Source organism: Oncorhynchus nerka, unplaced genomic scaffold, assembly GCF_034236695.1.
Source record: "Oncorhynchus nerka isolate Pitt River unplaced genomic scaffold, Oner_Uvic_2.0 unplaced_scaffold_1268, whole genome shotgun sequence".
NCBI lineage: Eukaryota > Metazoa > Chordata > Actinopteri > Salmoniformes > Salmonidae > Oncorhynchus > Oncorhynchus nerka.
This window is the reverse complement of record NW_027040070.1, coordinates 120,177-145,228: the sequence shown is the minus strand read 5'-3', so window position 1 is coordinate 145,228 and position 25,052 is coordinate 120,177. Positions and strand designations below refer to the sequence as shown.

General features: G+C 44.6%; 1 protein-coding gene across 1 annotated transcript in view; it reads left to right on the top strand.

Moving 5' to 3' along the window:
• Positions 1 to 903: 903 nt before the first annotated feature.
• LOC115127996 (P protein-like) overlaps positions 904 to 25,052 on the top strand; it is a gene marked incomplete at its 3' end in the record, with an annotated part of 94,235 nt that continues 70,086 nt past the window's right edge. The window contains exons 1-3 of the mRNA XM_065015786.1: positions 904 to 1,077; positions 3,204 to 3,261; positions 3,552 to 3,624. Coding sequence (XP_064871858.1) covers positions 911 to 1,077; positions 3,204 to 3,261; positions 3,552 to 3,624 — 298 coding nt within the window. The remainder of the gene's footprint in view (positions 1,078 to 3,203; positions 3,262 to 3,551; positions 3,625 to 25,052) is intronic.

The following is a 25,052-nucleotide window of genomic DNA, read 5'->3' as shown; positions in this document are numbered from 1 at the left end:
CACATCACTATACACTATTACACATCACTATACACTTCACTATACACATCACTATACACATCACTATACACTATTACACATCACTATACACATCACTATACACATCACTATACACATCACTATACACTATTACACATCACTATACACTATTACACATCACTATACACTATTACTGAGTGCATTCCCAGTGATTTCTGTTGTTGCCTATGCTATTTCCAGTATTGATTATTTAATTAATTCGTATTATGTTTCCAGTATAACGTACATGACCCTGTATGAGAGGGAGGAGACGTGGGACAACAGCTAATAACCTGTATTATTACCTATATGTTCCAGTATAACGTACATGACCCTGTATGAGGGGGAGGAGACGTGGGACAACAGCTAATAACCTGTATTATTACCTATATGTTCCAGTATAACGTACATGACCCTGTATGAGGGGGAGGAGACGTGGGACAACCGCTAATAACCTGTATTATTACCTATATGTTCCAGTATAACGTACATGACCCTGTATGAGGGGAGGAGACGTGGGACAACCGCTAATAACCTGTATTATTACCTATATGTTCCAGTATAACGTACATGACCCTGTATGAGGGGAGGAGACGTGGGACAACCGCTAATAACCTGTATTATTACCTATATGTTCCAGTATAACGTACATGACCCTGTATGAGGGGAGGAGACGTGGGACAACAGCTAATAACCTGTATTATTACCTATATGTTCCAGTATAACGTACATGACCCTGTATGAGGGGGAGGAGACGTGGGACAACCGCTAATAACCTGTATTATTACCTATATGTTCCAGTATAACGTACATGACCCTGTATGAGGGGGAGGAGACGTGGGACAACCGCTAATAACCTGTATTATTACCTATATGTTCCAGTATAACGTACATGACCCTGTATGAGGGGGAGGAGACGTGGGACAACAGCAGTTTGGAGCTGGATAGGAGGTGTCGTCTGGGGAGTGAGGTCACCAGCCTGTCTCTGTCACGATCCTCCTCCACAGAGAAAGACCCTCTGGACGTACACCTAAACTTCAAATTGTCCAACAGCATAAGGTAAAGCTCTCTGTCTCTTTGTCAATTAAATTAAATTCAAATAGTCTTAAATTGTCTCTCGCTCTCACTGTCTCACTGCCTCACTGTCTGTCACTGTCTCACTGCCTCACTGTCTGTCTCTCTCTGTCACTGTCTCACTGCCTCACTGTCTGTCTCTCTCTGTCACTGTCTCACTGCCTCTCTGTCTGTCTCTCTCTGTCACTGCCTCACTGTCTGTCTCTCTCTGTCACTGTCTCACTGCCTCACTGTCTGTCTCTCTCTGTCACTGTCTCACTGCCTCACTGTCTGCCTCTCTCTGTCACTGTCTCACTGCCTCTCTGTCTGTCTCTCTCTGTCACTGTCTCTCTGTCTGTCTCTCTCTGTCACTGTCTCTCTGTCTGTCTCTCTCTGTGACTGTCTCACTGTCTGTCTCTCTCTGTCACTGTCTCACTGTCTGTCTCTCTCTGTCACTGTCTCTCTGTCTGTCTCTGTCACTGTCTCTCTGTCTGTCTCTCTCTCACTGTCTGTCTCTCTCTGCCACTGTCTCACTGTCTGTCTCTCTCTGTCACTGTCTCACTGTCTGTCTCTCTCTGTCACTGTCTCACTGTCTGTCTCTCTCTGTCACTGTCTCTCTGTCTGTCTCTCTCTGTCACTGTCTCACTGTCTGTCTCTCTCTGTCACTGTCTCACTGTCTGTCTCTCTCTGTCACTGTCTCACTGTCTGTCTCTCTGTCTGTCTCTGTCACTGTCTCTCTGTCTGTCTCTCTCTGTCACTGTCTCTCTGTCTGTCTCTCTCTGTCACTGCCTCACTGTCTGTCTCTCTCTGTCACTGTCTCACTGCCTCACTGTCTGTCTCTCTCTGTCACTGTCTCACTGCCTCTCTGTCTGTCTCTCTCTGTCACTGCCTCACTGTCTGTCTCTCTCTGTCACTGTCTCACTGCCTCACTGTCTGTCTCTCTCTGTCACTGTCTCACTGCCTCACTGTCTGTCTCTCTCTGTCACTGTCTCACTGCCTCTCTGTCTGTCTCTCTCTGTCACTGTCTCTCTGTCTGTCTCTCTCTGTCACTGTCTCTCTGTCTGTCTCTCTCTGTCACTGTCTCACTGTCTGTCTCTCTCTGTCACTGTCTCACTGTCTGTCTCTCTCTGTCACTGTCTCTCTGTCTGTCTCTGTCACTGTCTCTCTGTCTGTCTCTCTCTGTCACTGTCTCACTGTCTGTCTCTCTCTGCCACTGTCTCACTGTCTGTCTCTCTCTGTCACTGTCTCTCTGTCTGTCTCTCTCTGTCACTGTCTCACTGTCTGTCTCTCTCTGTCACTGTCTCACTGTCTGTCTCTCTCTGTCACTGTCTCTCTGTCTGTCTCTGTCACTGTCTCTCTGTCTGTCTCTCTCTGTCACTGTCTCTCTGTCTGTCTCTCTCTGTCACTGCCTCACTGTCTGTCTCTCTCTGTCACTGTCTCACTGCCTCACTGTCTGTCTCTCTCTGTCACTGTCTCACTGCCTCACTGTCTGTCTCTCTCTGTCACTGTCTCACTGTCTCTCTGTCTGTCTCTCTCTGTCACTGTCTCACTGTCTGTCTCTCTCTGTCACTGTCTCACTGTCTGTCTCTCTCTGTCACTGTCTCTCTGTCTGTCTCTGTCACTGTCTCTCTGTCTGTCTCTCTCTGTCACTGTCTCACTGTCTGTCTCTCTCTGTCACTGTCTCACTGTCTGTCTCTCTCTGTCACTGTCTCTGTCTGTCTCTCTCTGTCACTGTCTCACTGTCTGTCTCTCTCTGTCATGTCTCTCTGTCTGTCTCTCTGTGTCACTGTCTCACTGTCTGTCTCTCTCTGTCACTGTCTCACTGTCTGTCTCTCTCTGTCACTGTCTCACTGTCTGTCTCTCTCTGTCACTGTCTCACTGTCTGTCTCTCTCTGTCACTGTCTCTCTGTCTGTCTCTGTCACTGTCTCTCTGTCTGTCTCTCTCTGTCACTGTCTCTCTGTCTGTCTCTCTCTGTCACTGTCTCACTGTCTGTCTCTTTCCTTCTCTCTCTCTGCCTATTTCTGTCCCTCCATGTTCAGAGGCTGTACTACATTATGCTCAGCACCTGGGTTTCAAAAAGGCCCCATCACCCAGAACACTACATCTAATATTGGGTTCATTTTCTTTACAGATCTTGTATCTCCATCTTTAAAATCGCCTGTATCTTCACCTTTGTCGTCCTCATGTCTGTAAGTGGATTGTCTTGTGACAGATGACTCAGTCATATTGATTATAATGTGTCAATATCAGTTCATCCAAATGTCTAGAGAAAGTAACAGCTTCGAAACGCTAAGAGAGAGTGTGTGTGTGTGTGTGTGTGTGTGTGTCTCTGTCTGTCTGCCTGTCTGCCTGTCTGTGTGTGTGTCTGTCTGTCTGTCTGTCTGTCTGTCTGTCTGTCTGTCTGTCTGTCTCTCTCTCTCTCTCTCTCTCTCTCTCTCTCTCTCTCTCTCTCTCTCTCTCTCTCTCTCTCTCTCTCCAGTTGTTCTTCAGTATGTATCCAGACAGAGACAACCCGTGGAGGATGCTGGCTGTCTCCCCTACAGAGAGCTTCTGTATCCTCCCATACAACACAGTACTGTAGCTATAGTACTATAGGCTGTCTCCCCTACAGAGAGCTTCTGTATCCTCCCATACAACACAGTACTGCTGAGTCTACTGCATCAGTCCCATACAACACAGTACTGTTGAGTCTACTGCATCAGTCCCATACAACACAGTACTGTTGAGTCTACTGCATCAGTCCAATACAACACAGTACTGCTGAGTCTACTGCATCAGTCCAATACAACACAGTACTGTTGAGTCTACTGCATCAGTCCAATACAACACAGTACTGCTGAGTCTACTGCATCAGTCCAATACAACACAGTACTGCTGAGTCTACTGCATCAGTCCCATACAACACAGTACTGCTGAGTCTACTGCATCAGTCCCATACAACACAGTACTGTTGAGTCTACTGCATCAGTCCCATACAACACAGTACTGCTGAGTCTACTGCATCAGTCCCATACAACACAGTACTGCTGAGTCTACTGCATCAGTCCAATACAACACAGTACTGCTGAGTCTACTGTATCCTCCCATACAACACAGTACTGTTGAGTCTACTGTATCAGTCCCATACAACAGAGTACTGTTGAGTCTACTGCATCAGTCCAATACAACACAGTACTGCTGAGTCTACTGCATCAGTCCAATACAACACAGTACTGTTGAGTCTACTGCATCAGTCCAATACAACACAGTACTGCTGAGTCTACTGTATCAGTCCCATACAACACAGTACTGCTGAGTCTACTGCATCAGTCCAATACAACACAGTACTGTAGCTATAGTACTGCTGAGTCTACTGCATCAGTCCCATACAACACAGTACTGCTGAGTCTACTGTATCAGTCCCATACAACACAGTACTGCTGAGTCTACTGCATCAGTCCAATACAACACAGTACTATAGCTATAGTACTGCTGAGTCTACTGCATCAGTCCCATACAACACAGTACTGTAGCTATAGTACTGCTGAGTCTACTGCATCAGTCCCATACAACACAGTACTGCTGAGTCTACTGTATCAGTCCCATACAACACAGTACTGCTGAGTCTACTGTATCAGTCCCATACAACACAGTACTGTAGCTATAGTACTGCTGAGTCTACTGCATCAGTCCAATACAACACAGTACTGTAGCTATAGTACTGCTGAGTCTACTGCATCAGTCCCATACAACACAGTACTGCTGAGTCTACTGTATCAGTCCCATACAACACAGTACTGCTGAGTCTACTGTATCAGTCCCATACAACACAGTACTGTAGCTATAGTACTGCTGAGTCTACTGCATCAGTCCAATACAACACAGTACTGCTGAGTCTACTGCATCAGTCTCATACAACACAGTACTGTAGCTATAGTACTGCTGAGTCTACTGCATCAGTCCAATACAACACAGTACTGCTGAGTCTACTGCATCAGTCTCATACAACACAGTACTGTAGCTATAGTACTGCTGAGTCTACTGCATCAGTCCCATACAACACAGTACTGTAGCTATAGTACTGCTGAGTCTACTGTATCAGTCCCATACAACACAGTACTGCTGAGTCTACTGCATCAGTCCCATACAACACAGTACTGCTGAGTCTACTGCATCAGTCTCATACAACACAGTACTGTAGCTATAGTACTGCTGAGTCTACTGCATCAGTCCAATACAACACAGTACTGCTGAGTCTACTGCATCAGTCCCATACAACACAGTACTGCTGAGTCTACTGCATCAGTCCCATACAACAGAGTACTGCTGAGTCTACTGCATCAGTCCCATACAACACAGTACTGTAGCTATAGTACTGCTGAGTCTACTGCATCAGTCCCATACAACACAGTACTGCTGAGTCTACTGCATCAGTCCCATACAACACAGTACTGTTGAGTCTACTGCATCAGTCCAATACAACACAGTACTGCTGAGTCTACTGTATCAGTCCCATACAACACAGTACTGCTGAGTCTACTGTATCAGTCCAATACAACACAGTACTGTTGAGTCTACTGCATCAGTCCAATACAACACAGTACTGTTGAGTCTACTGCATCAGTCCCATACAACACAGTACTGCTGAGTCTACTGCATCAGTCCAATACAACACAGTACTGTTGAGTCTACTGCATCAGTCCCATACAACACAGTACTGTTGAGTCTACTGCATCAGTCCCATACAACACAGTACTGCTGAGTCTACTGCATCAGTCCCATACAACACAGTACTGTTGAGTCTACTGCATCAGTCCCATACAACACAGTACTGTTGAGTCTACAGCATCAGTCCAATACAACACAGTACTGCTGAGTCTACTGCATCAGTCCCATACAACACAGTACTGTAGCTATAGTACTGCTGAGTCTACTGCATCAGTCTCATACAACACAGTACTGTAGCTATAGTACTGCTGAGTCTACTGCATCAGTCCCATACAACACAGTACTGCTGAGTCTACTGTATCCTCCCATACAACACAGTACTGTTGAGTCTACTGTATCAGTCCCATACAACACAGTACTGCTGAGTCTACTGTATCCTCCCATACAACACAGTACTGTTGAGTCTACTGTATCAGTCCCATACAACACAGTACTGCTGAGTCTACTGTATCCTCCCATACAACACAGTACTGTTGAGTCTACTGTATCAGTCCCATACAACACAGTACTGTTGAGTCTACTGCATCAGTCCAATACAACACAGTACTGCTGAGTCTACTGCATCAGTCCAATACAACACAGTACTGTTGAGTCTACTGCATCAGTCCAATACAACACAGTACTGCTGAGTCTACTGTATCAGTCCCATACAACACAGTACTGTTGAGTCTACTGCATCAGTCCCATACAACACAGTACTGCTGAGTCTACTGTATCAGTCCCATACAACACAGTACTGCTGAGTCTACTGCATCAGTCCCATACAACACAGTACTGTTGAGTCTACTGCATCAGTCCCATACAACACAGTACTGCTGAGTCTACTGCATCAGTCCAATACAACACAGTACTGTAGCTATAGTACTGCTGAGTCTACTGCATCAGTCCCATACAACACAGTACTGTAGCTATAGTACTGCTGAGTCTACTGCATCAGTCTCATACAACACAGTACTGCTGAGTCTACTGTATCAGTCCCATACAACACAGTACTGCTGAGTCTACTGCATCAGTCCCATACAACACAGTACTGCTGAGTCTACTGCATCAGTCCCATACAACACAGTACTGTTGAGTCTACTGCATCAGTCCCATACAACACAGTACTGCTGAGTCTACTGCATCAGTCCCATACAACACAGTACTGTTGAGTCTACTGCATCAGTCCCATACAACACAGTACTGTTGAGTCTACAGCATCAGTCCAATACAACACAGTACTGCTGAGTCTACTGCATCAGTCCCATACAACACAGTACTGTAGCTATAGTACTGCTGAGTCTACTGCATCAGTCTCATACAACACAGTACTGTAGCTATAGTACTGCTGAGTCTACTGCATCAGTCCCATACAACACAGTACTGCTGAGTCTACTGTATCCTCCCATACAACACAGTACTGTTGAGTCTACTGTATCAGTCCCATACAACACAGTACTGCTGAGTCTACTGTATCCTCCCATACAACACAGTACTGTTGAGTCTACTGTATCAGTCCCATACAACACAGTACTGTTGAGTCTACTGCATCAGTCCAATACAACACAGTACTGCTGAGTCTACTGCATCAGTCCAATACAACACAGTACTGTTGAGTCTACTGCATCAGTCCAATACAACACAGTACTGCTGAGTCTACTGTATCAGTCCCATACAACACAGTACTGTTGAGTCTACTGCATCAGTCCCATACAACACAGTACTGCTGAGTCTACTGTATCAGTCCCATACAACACAGTACTGCTGAGTCTACTGCATCAGTCCCATACAACACAGTACTGTAGCTATAGTACTGCTGAGTCTACTGCATCAGTCTCATACAACACAGTACTGTAGCTATAGTACTGCTGAGTCTACTGCATCAGTCCCATACAACACAGTACTGTTGAGTCTACTGCATCAGTCCCATACAACACAGTACTGCTGAGTCTACTGCATCAGTCCAATACAACACAGTACTGTAGCTATAGTACTGCTGAGTCTACTGCATCAGTCCCATACAACACAGTACTGTAGCTATAGTACTGCTGAGTCTACTGCATCAGTCTCATACAACACAGTACTGCTGAGTCTACTGTATCAGTCCCATACAACACAGTACTGCTGAGTCTACTGCATCAGTCCCATACAACACAGTACTGCTGAGTCTACTGCATCAGTCCCATACAACACAGTACTGTTGAGTCTACTGCATCAGTCCAATACAACACAGTACTGCTGAGTCTACTGTATCAGTCCCATACAACACAGTACTGCTGAGTCTACTGTATCAGTCCAATACAACACAGTACTGTTGAGTCTACTGCATCAGTCCAATACAACACAGTACTGTTGAGTCTACTGCATCAGTCCCATACAACACAGTACTGCTGAGTCTACTGCATCAGTCCAATACAACACAGTACTGTTGAGTCTACTGCATCAGTCCCATACAACACAGTACTGTTGAGTCTACTGCATCAGTCCCATACAACACAGTACTGCTGAGTCTACTGCATCAGTCCCATACAACACAGTACTGTTGAGTCTACTGCATCAGTCCCATACAACACAGTACTGCAGAGTCTACTGCATCAGTCCCATACAACACAGTACTGTTGAGTCTACAGCATCAGTCCAATACAACACAGTACTGCTGAGTCTACTGCATCAGTCCCATACAACACAGTACTGTAGCTATAGTACTGCTGAGTCTACTGCATCAGTCTCATACAACACAGTACTGTAGCTATAGTACTGCTGAGTCTACTGCATCAGTCCCATACAACACAGTACTGCTGAGTCTACTGTATCCTCCCATACAACACAGTACTGTTGAGTCTACTGTATCAGTCCCATACAACACAGTACTGCTGAGTCTACTGTATCCTCCCATACAACACAGTACTGTTGAGTCTACTGTATCAGTCCCATACAACACAGTACTGCTGAGTCTACTGTATCCTCCCATAGAACACAGTACTGTTGAGTCTACTGTATCAGTCCCATACAAAACAGTACTGTTGAGTCTACTGCATCAGTCCAATACAACACAGTACTGCTGAGTCTACTGCATCAGTCCAATACAACACAGTACTGTTGAGTCTACTGCATCAGTCCAATACAACACAGTACTGCTGAGTCTACTGTATCAGTCCCATACAACACAGTACTGTTGAGTCTACTGCATCAGTCCCATACAACACAGTACTGCTGAGTCTACTGTATCAGTCCCATACAACACAGTACTGCTGAGTCTACTGCATCAGTCCCATACAACACAGTACTGTAGCTATAGTACTGCTGAGTCTACTGCATCAGTCTCATACAACACAGTACTGTAGCTATAGTACTGCTGAGTCTACTGCATCAGTCCCATACAACACAGTACTGTTGAGTCTACTGCATCAGTCCAATACAACACAGTACTGTAGCTATAGTACTGCTGAGTCTACTGCATCAGTCCCATACAACACAGTACTGTAGCTATAGTACTGCTGAGTCTACTGCATCAGTCCCATACAACACAGTACTGCTGAGTCTACTGTATCAGTCCCATACAACACAGTACTGCTGAGTCTACTGTATCAGTCCCATACAACACAGTACTGTAGCTATAGTACTGCTGAGTCTACTGCATCAGTCCAATACAACACAGTACTGTAGCTATAGTACTGCTGAGTCTACTGCATCAGTCCCATACAACACAGTACTGCTGAGTCTACTGTATCAGTCCCATACAACACAGTACTGTTGAGTCTACTGCATCAGTCCAATACAACACAGTACTGCTGAGTCTACTGCATCAGTCCAATACAACACAGTACTGTTGAGTCTACTGCATCAGTCCAATACAACACAGTACTGCTGAGTCTACTGTATCAGTCCCATACAACACAGTACTGTTGAGTCTACTGCATCAGTCCCATACAACACAGTACTGCTGAGTCTACTGTATCAGTCCCATACAACACAGTACTGCTGAGTCTACTGCATCAGTCCCATACAACACAGTACTGTAGCTATAGTACTGCTGAGTCTACTGCATCAGTCTCATACAACACAGTACTGTAGCTATAGTACTGCTGAGTCTACTGCATCAGTCCCATACAACACAGTACTGTTGAGTCTACTGCATCAGTCCAATACAACACAGTACTGTAGCTATAGTACTGCTGAGTCTACTGCATCAGTCCCATACAACACAGTACTGTAGCTATAGTACTGCTGAGTCTACTGCATCAGTCCCATACAACACAGTACTGCTGAGTCTACTGTATCAGTCCCATACAACACAGTACTGCTGAGTCTACTGTATCAGTCCCATACAACACAGTACTGTAGCTATAGTACTGCTGAGTCTACTGCATCAGTCCAATACAACACAGTACTGTAGCTATAGTACTGCTGAGTCTACTGCATCAGTCCCATACAACACAGTACTGCTGAGTCTACTGTATCAGTCCCATACAACACAGTACTGTTGAGTCTACTGCATCAGTCCCATACAACACAGTACTGCTGAGTCTACTGCATCAGTCCCATACAACACAGTACTGTTGAGTCTACAGCATCAGTCCAATACAACACAGTACTGCTGAGTCTACTGCATCAGTCCCATACAACACAGTACTGTAGCTATAGTACTGCTGAGTCTACTGCATCAGTCTCATACAACACAGTACTGTAGCTATAGTACTGCTGAGTCTACTATATCAGTCCCATACAACACAGTACTGCTGAGTCTACTGTATCCTCCCATACAACACAGTACTGTTGAGTCTACTGTATCAGTCCCATACAACACAGTACTGCTGAGTCTACTGTATCCTCCCATACAACACAGTACTGTTGAGTCTACTGTATCAGTCCCATACAACACAGTACTGCTGAGTCTACTGTATCCTCCCATACAACACAGTACTGTTGAGTCTACTGTATCAGTCCCATACAACACAATACTGTTGAGTCTACTGCATCAGTCCCATACAACACAGTACTGTAGCTATAGTACTGCTGAGTCTACTGCATCAGTCCAATACAACACAGTACTGTAGCTATAGTACTGCTGAGTCTACTGCATCAGTCCCATACAACACAGTACTGCTGAGTCTACTGTATCAGTCCCATACAACACAGTACTGTTGAGTCTACTGCATCAGTCCCATACAACACAGTACTGCTGAGTCTACTGCATCAGTCCCATACAACACAGTACTGTTGAGTCTACAGCATCAGTCCAATACAACACAGTACTGCTGAGTCTACTGCATCAGTCCCATACAACACAGTACTGTAGCTATATTACTGCTGTGTCTACTGCATCAGTCTCATACAACACAGTACTGTAGCTATAGTACTGCTGAGTCTACTGCATCAGTCCCATACAACACAGTACTGCTGAGTCTACTGTATCCTCCCATACAACACAGTACTGTTGAGTCTACTGTATCAGTCCCATACAACACAGTACTGCTGAGTCTACTGTATCCTCCCATACAACACAGTACTGTTGAGTCTACTGTATCAGTCCCATACAACACAGTACTGCTGAGTCTACTGTATCCTCCCATACAACACAGTACTGTTGAGTCTACTGTATCAGTCCCATACAACACAGTACTGTTGAGTCTACTGCATCAGTCCAATACAACACAGTACTGCTGAGTCTACTGCATCAGTCCAATACAACACAGTACTGTTGAGTCTACTGCATCAGTCCAATACAACACAGTACTGCTGAGTCTACTGTATCAGTCCCATACAACACAGTACTGTTGAGTCTACTGCATCAGTCCTATACAACACAGTACTGCTGAGTCTACTGTATCAGTCCCATACAACACAGTACTGTTGAGTCTACTGCATCAGTCCCATACAACACAGTACTGCTGAGTCTACTGCATCAGTCCCATACAACACAGTACTGTTGAGTCTACAGCATCAGTCCAATACAACACAGTACTGCTGAGTCTACTGCATCAGTCCCATACAACACAGTACTGTAGCTATAGTACTGCTGAGTCTACTGCATCAGTCTCATACAACACAGTACTGTAGCTATAGTACTGCTGAGTCTACTGCATCAGTCCCATACAACACAGTACTGCTGAGTCTACTGTATCCTCCCATACAACACAGTACTGTTGAGTCTACTGTATCAGTCCCATACAACACAGTACTGCTGAGTCTACTGTATCCTCCCATACAACACAGTACTGTTGAGTCTACTGTATCAGTCCCATACAACACAGTACTGCTGAGTCTACTGTATCCTCCCATACAACACAGTACTGTTGAGTCTACTGTATCAGTCCCATACAACACAGTACTGTTGAGTCTACTGCATCAGTCCAATACAACACAGTACTGCTGAGTCTACTGCATCAGTCCAATACAACACAGTACTGTTGAGTCTACTGCATCAGTCCAATACAACACAGTACTGCTGAGTCTACTGTATCAGTCCCATACAACACAGTACTGTTGAGTCTACTGCATCAGTCCCATACAACACAGTACTGCTGAGTCTACTGTATCAGTCCCATACAACACAGTACTGCTGAGTCTACTGCATCAGTCCCATACAACACAGTACTGTAGCTATAGTACTGCTGAGTCTACTGCATCAGTCTCATACAACACAGTACTGTAGCTATAGTACTGCTGAGTCTACTGCATCAGTCCCATACAACACAGTACTGCTGAGTCTACTGTATCAGTCCCATACAACACAGTACTGCTGAGTCTACTGCATCAGTCCCATACAACACAGTACTGTTGAGTCTACTGTATCAGTCCCATACAACACAGTACTGCTGAGTCTACTGCATCAGTCTCATACAACACAGTACTGTAGCTATAGTACTGCTGAGTCTACTGCATCAGTCCCATACAACACAGTACTGCTGAGTCTACTGTATCAGTCCCATACAACACAGTACTGCTGAGTCTACTGCATCAGTCCCATACAACACAGTACTGTTGAGTCTACTGTATCAGTCCCATACAACACAGTACTGCTGAGTCTACTGCATCAGTCCCATACAACACAGTACTGTAGCTATAGTACTGCTGAGTCTACTGCATCAGTCCCATACAACACAGTACTGTTGAGTCTACTGCATCAGTCCCATACAACACAGTACTGTTGAGTCTACTGCATCAGTCCAATACAACACAGTACTGCTGAGTCTACTGTATCCTCCCATACAACACAGTACTGTTGAGTCTACTGTATCAGTCCCATACAACACAGTACTGCTGAGTCTACTGTATCCTCCCATACAACACAGTACTGTTGAGTCTACTGTATCAGTCCCATACAACACAGTACTGTTGAGTCTACTGCATCAGTCCAATACAACACAGTACTGCTGAGTCTACTGCATCAGTCCAATACAACACAGTACTGTTGAGTCTACTGCATCAGTCCATACAACACAGTACTGCTGAGTCTACTGTATCAGTCCCATACAACACAGTACTGTTGAGTCTACTGCATCAGTCCCATACAACACAGTACTGCTGAGTCTACTGTATCAGTCCCATACAACACAGTACTGTTGAGTCTACTGCATCAGTCCAATACAACACAGTACTGCTGAGTCTACTGTATCCTCCCATACAACACAGTACTGTTGAGTCTACTGTATCAGTCCCATACAACACAGTACTGCTGAGTCTACTGTATCCTCCCATACAACACAGTACTGTTGAGTCTACTGTATCAGTCCCATACAACACAGTACTGCTGAGTCTACTGTATCCTCCCATACAACACAGTACTGTTGAGTCTACTGTATCAGTCCCATACAACACAATACTGTTGAGTCTACTGCATCAGTCCCATACAACACAGTACTGTAGCTATAGTACTGCTGAGTCTACTGCATCAGTCCAATACAACACAGTACTGTAGCTATAGTACTGCTGAGTCTACTGCATCAGTCCCATACAACACAGTACTGCTGAGTCTACTGTATCAGTCCCATACAACACAGTACTGTTGAGTCTACTGCATCAGTCCCATACAACACAGTACTGCTGAGTCTACTGCATCAGTCCCATACAACACAGTACTGTTGAGTCTACAGCATCAGTCCAATACAACACAGTACTGCTGAGTCTACTGCATCAGTCCCATACAACACAGTACTGTAGCTATAGTACTGCTGAGTCTACTGCATCAGTCTCATACAACACAGTACTGTAGCTATAGTACTGCTGAGTCTACTGCATCAGTCCCATACAACACAGTACTGCTGAGTCTACTGTATCCTCCCATACAACACAGTACTGTTGAGTCTACTGTATCAGTCCCATACAACACAGTACTGCTGAGTCTACTGTATCCTCCCATACAACACAGTACTGTTGAGTCTACTGTATCAGTCCCATACAACACAGTACTGCTGAGTCTACTGTATCCTCCCATACAACACAGTACTGTTGAGTCTACTGTATCAGTCCCATACAACACAGTACTGTTGAGTCTACTGCATCAGTCCAATACAACACAGTACTGCTGAGTCTACTGTATCCTCCCATACAACACAGTACTGTTGAGTCTACTGTATCAGTCCCATACAACACAGTACTGCTGAGTCTACTGTATCCTCCCATACAACACAGTACTGTTGAGTCTACTGTATCAGTCCCATACAACACAGTACTGTTGAGTCTACTGCATCAGTCCAATACAACACAGTACTGCTGAGTCTACTGCATCAGTCCAATACAACACAGTACTGTTGAGTCTACTGCATCAGTCCAATACAACACAGTACTGCTGAGTCTACTGTATCAGTCCCATACAACACAGTACTGTTGAGTCTACTGCATCAGTCCCATACAACACAGTACTGCTGAGTCTACTGTATCAGTCCCATACAACACAGTACTGTTGAGTCTACTGCATCAGTCCAATACAACACAGTACTGCTGAGTCTACTGTCCTCCCATACAACACAGTACTGTTGAGTCTACTGTATCAGTCCCATACAACACAGTACTGCTGAGTCTACTGTATCCTCCCATACAACACAGTACTGTTGAGTCTACTGTATCAGTCCCATCAACACAGTACATACAACAACACAGTACTGTTGAGTCTACTGTATCAGTCCCATAGAACACAGTACTGTTGAGTCTACTGCATCAGTCCAATACAACACAGTACTGCTGAGTCTACTGCATCAGTCCAATACAACACAGTACTGTTGAGTCTACTGCATCAGTCCAATACAACACAGTACTGCTGAGTCTACTGTATCAGTCCCATACAACACAGTACTGTTGAGTCTACTGCATCAGTCCCATACAACACAGTACTGCTGAGTCTACTGTATCCTCCCATACAACACAGTACTGTTGAGTCTACTGTATCAGTCCCATACAACACAGTACTGCTGAGTCTACTGTATCCTCCCATACAACACAGTACTGTTGAGTCTACTGTATCAGTCCCATACAACACAATACTGTTGAGTCTACTGCATCAGTCCCATACAACACAGTACTGTAGCTATAGTACTGCTGAGTCTACTGCATCAGTCCAATACAACACAGTACTGTAGCTATAGTACTGCTGAGTCTACTGCATCAGTCCCATACAACACAGTACTGCTGAGTCTACTGTATCAGTCCCATACAACACAGTACTGTTGAGTCTACTGCATCAGTCCCATACAACACAGTACTGCTGAGTCTACTGCATCAGTCCCATACAACACAGTACTGTTGAGTCTACAGCATCAGTCCAATACAACACAGTACTGCTGAGTCTACTGCATCAGTCCCATACAACACAGTACTGTAGCTATAGTACTGCTGAGTCTACTGCATCAGTCTCATACAACACAGTACTGTAGCTATAGTACTGCTGAGTCTACTGCATCAGTCCCATACAACACAGTACTGCTGAGTATACTGTATCCTCCCATACAACACAGTACTGTTGAGTCTACTGTATCAGTCCCATACAACACAGTACTGCTGAGTCTACTGTATCCTCCCATACAACACAGTACTGTTGAGTCTACTGTATCAGTCCCATACAACACAGTACTGCTGAGTCTACTGTATCCTCCCATACAACACAGTACTGTTGAGTCTACTGTATCAGTCCCATACAACACAGTACTGTTGAGTCTACTGCATCAGTCCAATACAACACAGTACTGCTGAGTCTACTGCATCAGTCAATACAACACAGTACTGTTGAGTCTACTGCATCAGTCAATACAACACAGTACTGCTGAGTCTACTGTATCAGTCCCATACAACACAGTACTGTTGAGTCTACTGCATCAGTCCTATACAACACAGTACTGCTGAGTCTACTGTATCAGTCCCATACAACACAGTACTGTTGAGTCTACTGCATCAGTCCCATACAACACAGTACTGCTGAGTCTACTGCATCAGTCCCATACAACACAGTACTGTTGAGTCTACAGCATCAGTCCAATACAACACAGTACTGCTGAGTCTACTGCATCAGTCCCATACAACACAGTACTGTAGCTATAGTACTGCTGAGTCTACTGCATCAGTCTCATACAACACAGTACTGTAGCTATAGTACTGCTGAGTCTACTGCATCAGTCCCATACAACACAGTACTGCTGAGTCTACTGTATCCTCCCATACAACACAGTACTGTTGAGTCTACTGTATCAGTCCCATACAACACAGTACTGCTGAGTCTACTGTATCCTCCCATACAACACAGTACTGTTGAGTCTACTGTATCAGTCCCATACAACACAGTACTGCTGAGTCTACTGTATCCTCCCATACAACACAGTACTGTTGAGTCTACTGTATCAGTCCCATACAACACAGTACTGTTGAGTCTACTGCATCAGTCCAATACAACACAGTACTGCTGAGTCTACTGCATCAGTCAATACAACACAGTACTGTTGAGTCTACTGCATCAGTCAATACAACACAGTACTGCTGAGTCTACTGTATCAGTCCCATACAACACAGTACTGTTGAGTCTACTGCATCAGTCCCATACAACACAGTACTGCTGAGTCTACTGTATCAGTCCCATACAACACAGTACTGCTGAGTCTACTGCATCAGTCCCATACAACACAGTACTGTAGCTATAGTACTGCTGAGTCTACTGCATCAGTCTCATACAACACAGTACTGTAGCTATAGTACTGCTGAGTCTACTGCATCAGTCCCATACAACACAGTACTGCTGAGTCTACTGTATCCTCCCATACAACACAGTACTGTTGAGTCTACTGTATCAGTCCCATACAACACAGTACTGCTGAGTCTACTGCATCAGTCCCATACAACACAGTACTGTAGCTATAGTACTGCTGAGTCTACTGCATCAGTCCCATACAACACAGTACTGTTGAGTCTACTGCATCAGTCCCATACAACACAGTACTGTTGAGTCTACTGCATCAGTCCAATACAACACAGTACTGCTGAGTCTACTGTATCCTCCCATACAACACAGTACTGTTGAGTCTACTGCATCAGTCCCATACAACACAGTACTGCTGAGTCTACTGTATCCTCCCATACAACACAGTACTGTTGAGTCTACTGTATCAGTCCCATACAACACAGTACTGTTGAGTCTACTGCATCAGTCAATACAACACAGTACTGCTGAGTCTACTGCATCAGTCAATACAACACAGTACTGTTGAGTCTACTGCATCAGTCAATACAACACAGTACTGCTGAGTCTGTCAGTCCCATACAACACAGTACTGTTGAGTCTACTGCATCAGTCCCATACAACACAGTACTGCTGAGTCTACTGTATCAGTCCCATACAACACAGTACTGTTGAGTCTACTGCATCAGTCCAATACAACACAGTACTGCTGAGTCTACTGTATCCTCCCATACAACACAGTACTGTTGAGTCTACTGTATCAGTCCCATACAACACAGTACTGCTGAGTCTACTGTATCCTCCCATACAACACAGTACTGTTGAGTCTACTGTATCAGTCCCATACAACACAGTACTGCTGAGTCTACTGTATCCTCCCATACAACACAGTACTGTTGAGTCTACTGTATCAGTCCCATAGAACACAGTACTGTTGAGTCTACTGCATCAGTCCAATACAACACAGTACTGCTGAGTCTACTGCATCAGTCCAATACAACACAGTACTGTTGAGTCTACTGCATCAGTCCAATACAACACAGTACTGCTGAGTCTACTGTATCAGTCCCATACAACACAGTACTGTTGAGTCTACTGCATCAGTCCCATACAACACAGTACTGCTGAGTCTACTGTATCAGTCCCATACAACACAGTACTGTTGAGTCTACTGCATCAGTCCCATACAACACAGTACTGCTGAGTCTACTGCATCAGTCCCATACAACACAGTACTGTTGAGTCTACTGTATCAGTCCCATACAACACAGTACTGCTGAGTCTACTGCATCAGTCCCATACAACACAGTACTGCTGAGTCTACTGCATCAGTCCCATACAACACAGTACTGTAGCTATAGTACTGCTGAGTCTACTGCATCAGTCCCATACAACACAGTACTGTTGAGTCTACTGCATCAGTCCCATACAACACAGTACTGTTGAGTCTACTGCATCAGTCCAATACAACACAGTACTGCTGAGTCTACTGTATCCTCCCATACAACACAGTACTGTTGAGTCTACTGTATCAGTCCCATACAACACAGTACTGCTGAGTCTACTGTATCCTCCCATACAACACAGTACTGTTGAGTCTACTGTATCAGTCCCATACAACACAGTACTGTTGAGTCTACTGCATCAGTCCAATACAACACAGTACTGCTGAGTCTACTGCATCAGTCCAATACAACACAGTACTGTTGAGTCTACTGCATCAGTCCAATACAACACAGTACTGCTGAGTCTACTGTATCAGTCCCATACAACACAGTACTGTTGAGTCTACTGCATCAGTCCCATACAACACAGTACTGCTGAGTCTACTGTATCAGTCCCATACAACACAGTACTGTTGAGTCTACTGCATCAGTCCAATACAACACAGTACTGCTGAGTCTACTGTATCCTCCCATACAACACAGTACTGTTGAGTCTACTGCATCAGTCCCATACAACACAGTACTGCTGAGTCTACTGTATCCTCCCATACAACACAGTACTGTTGAGTCTACTGTATCAGTCCCATACAACACAGTACTGCTGAGTCTACTGTATCCTCCCATACAACACAGTACTGTTGAGTCTACTGTATCAGTCCCATAGAACACAGTACTGTTGAGTCTACTGCATCAGTCCAATACAACACTGAGTACTGTCCAATACAACACAGTACTGTTGAGTCTACTGCATCAGTCCAATACAACACAGTACTGCAGTCTACTACAATACAACAGTACTGTTGAGTCTACTGCATCAGTCCCATACAACACAGTACTGCTGAGTCTACTGTATCAGTCCCATACAACACAGTACTGTTGAGTCTACTGCATCAGTCCCATACAACACAGTACTGCTGAGTCTACTGCATCAGTCCCATACAACACAGTACTGTTGAGTCTACAGCATCAGTCCAATACAACACAGTACTGCTGAGTCTACTGTATCAGTCCCATACAACACAGTACTGTTGAGTCTACTGTAACAGTCCCATACAACACAGTACTGCTGAGTCTACTGTATCCTCCCATACAACACAGTACTGTTGAGTCTACTGTATCAGTCCCATACAACACAGTACTGCTGAGTCTACTGTATCCTCCCATACAACACAGTACTGTTGAGTCTACTGTATCAGTCCCATACAACACAGTACTGTTGAGTCTACTGCATCAGTCCCATACAACACAGTACTGTAGCTATAGTACTGCTGAGTCTACTGCATCAGTCCAATACAACACAGTACTGTTGCTATAGTACTGCTGAGTCTACTGCATCAGTCCCATACAACACAGTACTGCTGAGTCTACTGTATCAGTCCCATACAACACAGTACTGTTGAGTCTACTGCATCAGTCCCATACAACACAGTACTGCTGAGTCTACTGCATCAGTCCCATACAACACAGTACTGTTGAGTCTACAGCATCAGTCCAATACAACACAGTACTGCTGAGTCTACTGCATCAGTCCCATACAACACAGTACTGTAGCTATGAGTCTACTGCATCAGTCTCATACAACACAGTACTGTACTGCTGAGTCTACTGCATCAGTCCCATACAACACAGTACTGCTGAGTCTACTGTATCCTCCCATACAACACAGTACTGTTGAGTCTACTGTATCAGTCCCATACAACACAGTACTGCTGAGTCTACTGTATCCTCCCATACAACACAGTACTGTTGAGTCTACTGTATCAGTCCCATACAACACAGTACTGTTGAGTCTACTGTATCAGTCCCATACAACACAGTACTGTCAGTCCCATACAACACAGTACTGCTGAGTCTACTGCATCAGTCCAATACAACACAGTACTGCTGAGTCTGCATCAGTCCAATACAACACAGTACTGCTGAGTCTACTGCATCAGTCCCATACAACACAGTACTGCTGAGTCTACTGTATCAGTCCCATACAACACAGTACTGTTGAGTCTACTGCATCAGTCCCATACAACACAGTACTGCTGAGTCTACTGCATCAGTCCCATACAACACAGTACTGTTGAGTCTACAGCATCAGTCCAATACAACACAGTACTGCTGAGTCTACTGCATCAGTCCCATACAACACAGTACTGTAGCTATAGTACTGCTGAGTCTACTGCATCAGTCTCATACAACACAGTACTGTAGCTATAGTACTGCTGAGTCTACTGCATCAGTCCCATACAACACAGTACTGCTGAGTCTACTGTATCCTCCCATACAACACAGTACTGTTGAGTCTACTGTATCAGTCCCATACAACACAGTACTGCTGAGTCTACTGTATCCTCCCATACAACACAGTACTGTTGAGTCTACTGTATCAGTCCCATACAACACAGTACTGCTGAGTCTACTGTATCCTCCCATACAACACAGTACTGTTGAGTCTACTGTATCAGTCCCATACAACACAGTACTGCTGAGTCTACTGTATCCTCCCATACAACACAGTACTGTTGAGTCTACTGTATCAGTCCCATACAACACAGTACTGTTGAGTCTACTGCATCAGTCCAATACAACACAGTACTGCTGAGTCTACTGCATCAGTCCAATACAACACAGTACTGTTGAGTCTACTGCATCAGTCCCATACAACACAGTACTGCTGAGTCTACTGTATCAGTCCCATACAACACAGTACTGTTGAGTCTACTGCATCAGTCCCATACAACACAGTACTGCTGAGTCTACTGCATCAGTCCCATACAACACAGTACTGTTGAGTCTACAGCATCAGTCCAATACAACACAGTACTGCTGAGTCTACTGCATCAGTCCCATACAACACAGTACTGTAGCTAGTACTGCTGAGTCTACTGCATCAGTCTCATACAACACAGTACTGTAGCTATAGTACTGCTGACTGCATCAGTCCCATACAACACAGTACTGCTGAGTCTACTGTATCAGTCCCATACAACACAGTACTGTTGAGTCTACTGTATCAGTCCCATACAACACAGTACTGCTGAGTCTACTGTATCCTCCCATACAACACAGTACTGTTGAGTCTACTGTATCAGTCCCATACAACACAGTACTGCTGAGTCTACTGTATCCTCCCATACAACACAGTACTGTTGAGTCTACTGTATCAGTCCTGAGTCTACTGTATCCTCCCATACAACACAGTACTGTTGAGTCTACTGTATCAGTCCCATACAACACAGTACTGTTGAGTCTACTGCATCAGTCCCATACAACACAGTACTGCTGAGTCTACTGCATCAGCAATACAACACAGTACTGCTGAGTCTACTGCATCAGTCCAATACAACACAGTACTGCTGAGTCTACTGTATCAGTCCCATACAACACAGTACTGTTGAGTCTACTGCATCAGTCCCATACAACACAGTACTGCTGAGTCTACTGTATCAGTCCCATACAACACAGTACTGTTGAGTCTACTGCATCAGTCCCATACAACACAGTACTGCTGAGTCTACTGCATCAGTCCCATACAACACAGTACTGTTGAGTCTACAGCATCAGTCCAATACAACACAGTACTGCTGAGTCTACTGTATCAGTCCCATACAACACAGTACTGTTGAGTCTACTGTATCAGTCCCATACAACACAGTACTGCTGAGTCTACTGTATCCTCCCATACAACACAGTACTGTTGAGTCTACTGTATCAGTCCCATACAACACAGTACTGCTGAGTCTACTGTATCCTCCCATCAACACAGTACTGTTGAGTCTACTGTATCAGTCAACAACAGTACTGTTGAGTCTACTGCATCAGTCCCATACAACACAGTACTGTAGCTATAGTACTGCTGAGTCTACTGCATCAGTCCAATACAACACAGTACTGTAGCTATAGTACTGCTGAGTCTACTGCATCAGTCCCATACAACACAGTACTGCTGAGTCTACTGTATCAGTCCCATACAACACAGTACTGTTGAGTCTACTGCATCAGTCCCATACAACACAGTACTGCTGAGTCTACTGCATCAGTCCCATACAACACAGTACTGTTGAGTCTACAGCATCAGTCCAATACAACACAGTACTGCTGAGTCTACTGCATCAGTCCCATACAACACAGTACTGTAGCTATAGTACTGCTGAGTCTACTGCATCAGTCTCATACAACACAGTACTGTAGCTATAGTACTGCTGAGTCTACTGCATCAGTCCCATACAACACAGTACTGCTGAGTCTACTGTATCCTCCCATACAACACAGTACTGTTGAGTCTACTGTATCAGTCCCATACAACACAGTACTGCTGAGTCTACTGTATCCTCCCATACAACACAGTACTGTTGAGTCTACTGTATCAGTCCCATACAACACAGTACTGCTGAGTCTACTGTATCCTCCCATACAACACAGTACTGTTGAGTCTACTGTATCAGTCCCATACAACACAGTACTGTTGAGTCTACTGCATCAGTCCAATACAACACAGTACTGCTGAGTCTACTGCATCAGTCCAATACAACACAGTACTGTTGAGTCTACTGCATCAGTCCAATACAACACAGTACTGCTGAGTCTACTGTATCAGTCCCATACAACACAGTACTGTTGAGTCTACTGCATCAGTCCCATACAACACAGTACTGCTGAGTCTACTGTATCAGTCCCATACAACACAGTACTGTTGAGTCTACTGCATCAGTCCCATACAACACAGTACTGCTGAGTCTACTGCATCAGTCCCATACAACACAGTACTGTTGAGTCTACAGCATCAGTCCAATACAACACAGTACTGCTGAGTCTACTGCATCAGTCCCATACAACACAGTACTGTAGCTATAGTACTGCTGAGTCTACTGCATCAGTCTCATACAACACAGTACTGTAGCTATAGTACTGCTGAGTCTACTGCATCAGTCCCATACAACACAGTACTGCTGAGTCTACTGTATCCTCCCATACAACACAGTACTGTTGAGTCTACTGTATCAGTCCCATACAACACAGTACTGCTGAGTCTACTGTATCCTCCCATACAACACAGTACTGTTGAGTCTACTGTATCAGTCCCATACAACACAGTACTGCTGAGTCTACTGTATCCTCCCATACAACACAGTACTGTTGAGTCTACTGTATCAGTCCCATACAACACAGTACTGTTGAGTCTACTGCATCAGTCCAATACAACACAGTACTGCTGAGTCTACTGCATCAGTCCAATACAACACAGTACTGTTGAGTCTACTGCATCAGTCCAATACAACACAGTACTGCTGAGTCTACTGTATCAGTCCCATACAACACAGTACTGTTGAGTCTACTGCATCAGTCCCATACAACACAGTACTGCTGAGTCTACTGTATCAGTCCCATACAACACAGTACTGCTGAGTCTACTGCATCAGTCCCATACAACACAGTACTGTATAGTACTGCTGAGTCTACTGCATCAGTCTCATACAACACAGTACTGTAGCTATAGTACTGCTGAGTCTACTGCATCAGTCCCATACAACACAGTACTGCTGAGTCTACTGTATCCTCCCATACAACACAGTACTGTTGAGTCTACTGTATCAGTCCCATACAACACAGTACTGCTGAGTCTACTGCATCAGTCCCATACAACACAGTACTGTAGCTATAGTACTGAGTCTACTGCATCAGTCTCATACAACACAGTACTGTAGCTATAGTACTGCTGAGTCTACTGCATCAGTCCCATACAACACAGTACTGCTGAGTCTACTGTATCCTCCCATACAACACAGTACTGTTGAGTCTACTGTATCAGTCCCATACAACACAGTACTGCTGAGTCTACTGTATCCTCCCATACAACACAGTACTGTTGAGTCTACTGTATCAGTCCCATACAACACAGTACTGTTGAGTCTACTGTATCAGTCCCATACAACACAGTACTGCTGAGTCTACTGCATCAGTCCAATACAACACAGTACTGTTGAGTCTACTGCATCAGTCCAATACAACACAGTACTGCTGAGTCTACTGTATCAGTCCCATACAACACAGTACTGTTGAGTCTACTGCATCAGTCCCATACAACACAGTACTGCTGAGTCTACTGTATCAGTCCCATACAACACAGTACTGCTGAGTCTACTGCATCAGTCCCATACAACACAGTACTGTAGCTATAGTACTGCTGAGTCTACTGCATCAGTCTCATACAACACAGTACTGTAGCTGAGTCTACTGAGTCTACTGCATCAGTCCCATACAACACAGTACTGCTGAGTCTACTGCATCAGTCCCATACAACACAGTACTGTTGAGTCTACTGTATCAGTCCCATACAACACAGTACTGCTGAGTCTACTGCATCAGTCCCATACAACACAGTACTGTAGCTATAGTACTGCTGAGTCTACTGCATCAGTCCCATACAACACAGTACTGTTGAGTCTACTGCATCAGTCCCATACAACACAGTACTGTTGAGTCTACTGCATCAGTCCAATACAACACAGTACTGCTGAGTCTACTGTATCCTCCCATACAACACAGTACTGTTGAGTCTACTGTATCAGTCCCATACAACACAGTACTGCTGAGTCTACTGTATCCTCCCATACAACACAGTACTGTTGAGTCTACTGTATCAGTCCCATACAACACAGTACTGTAGCTGTAGTACTGCTGAGTCTACTGCATCAGT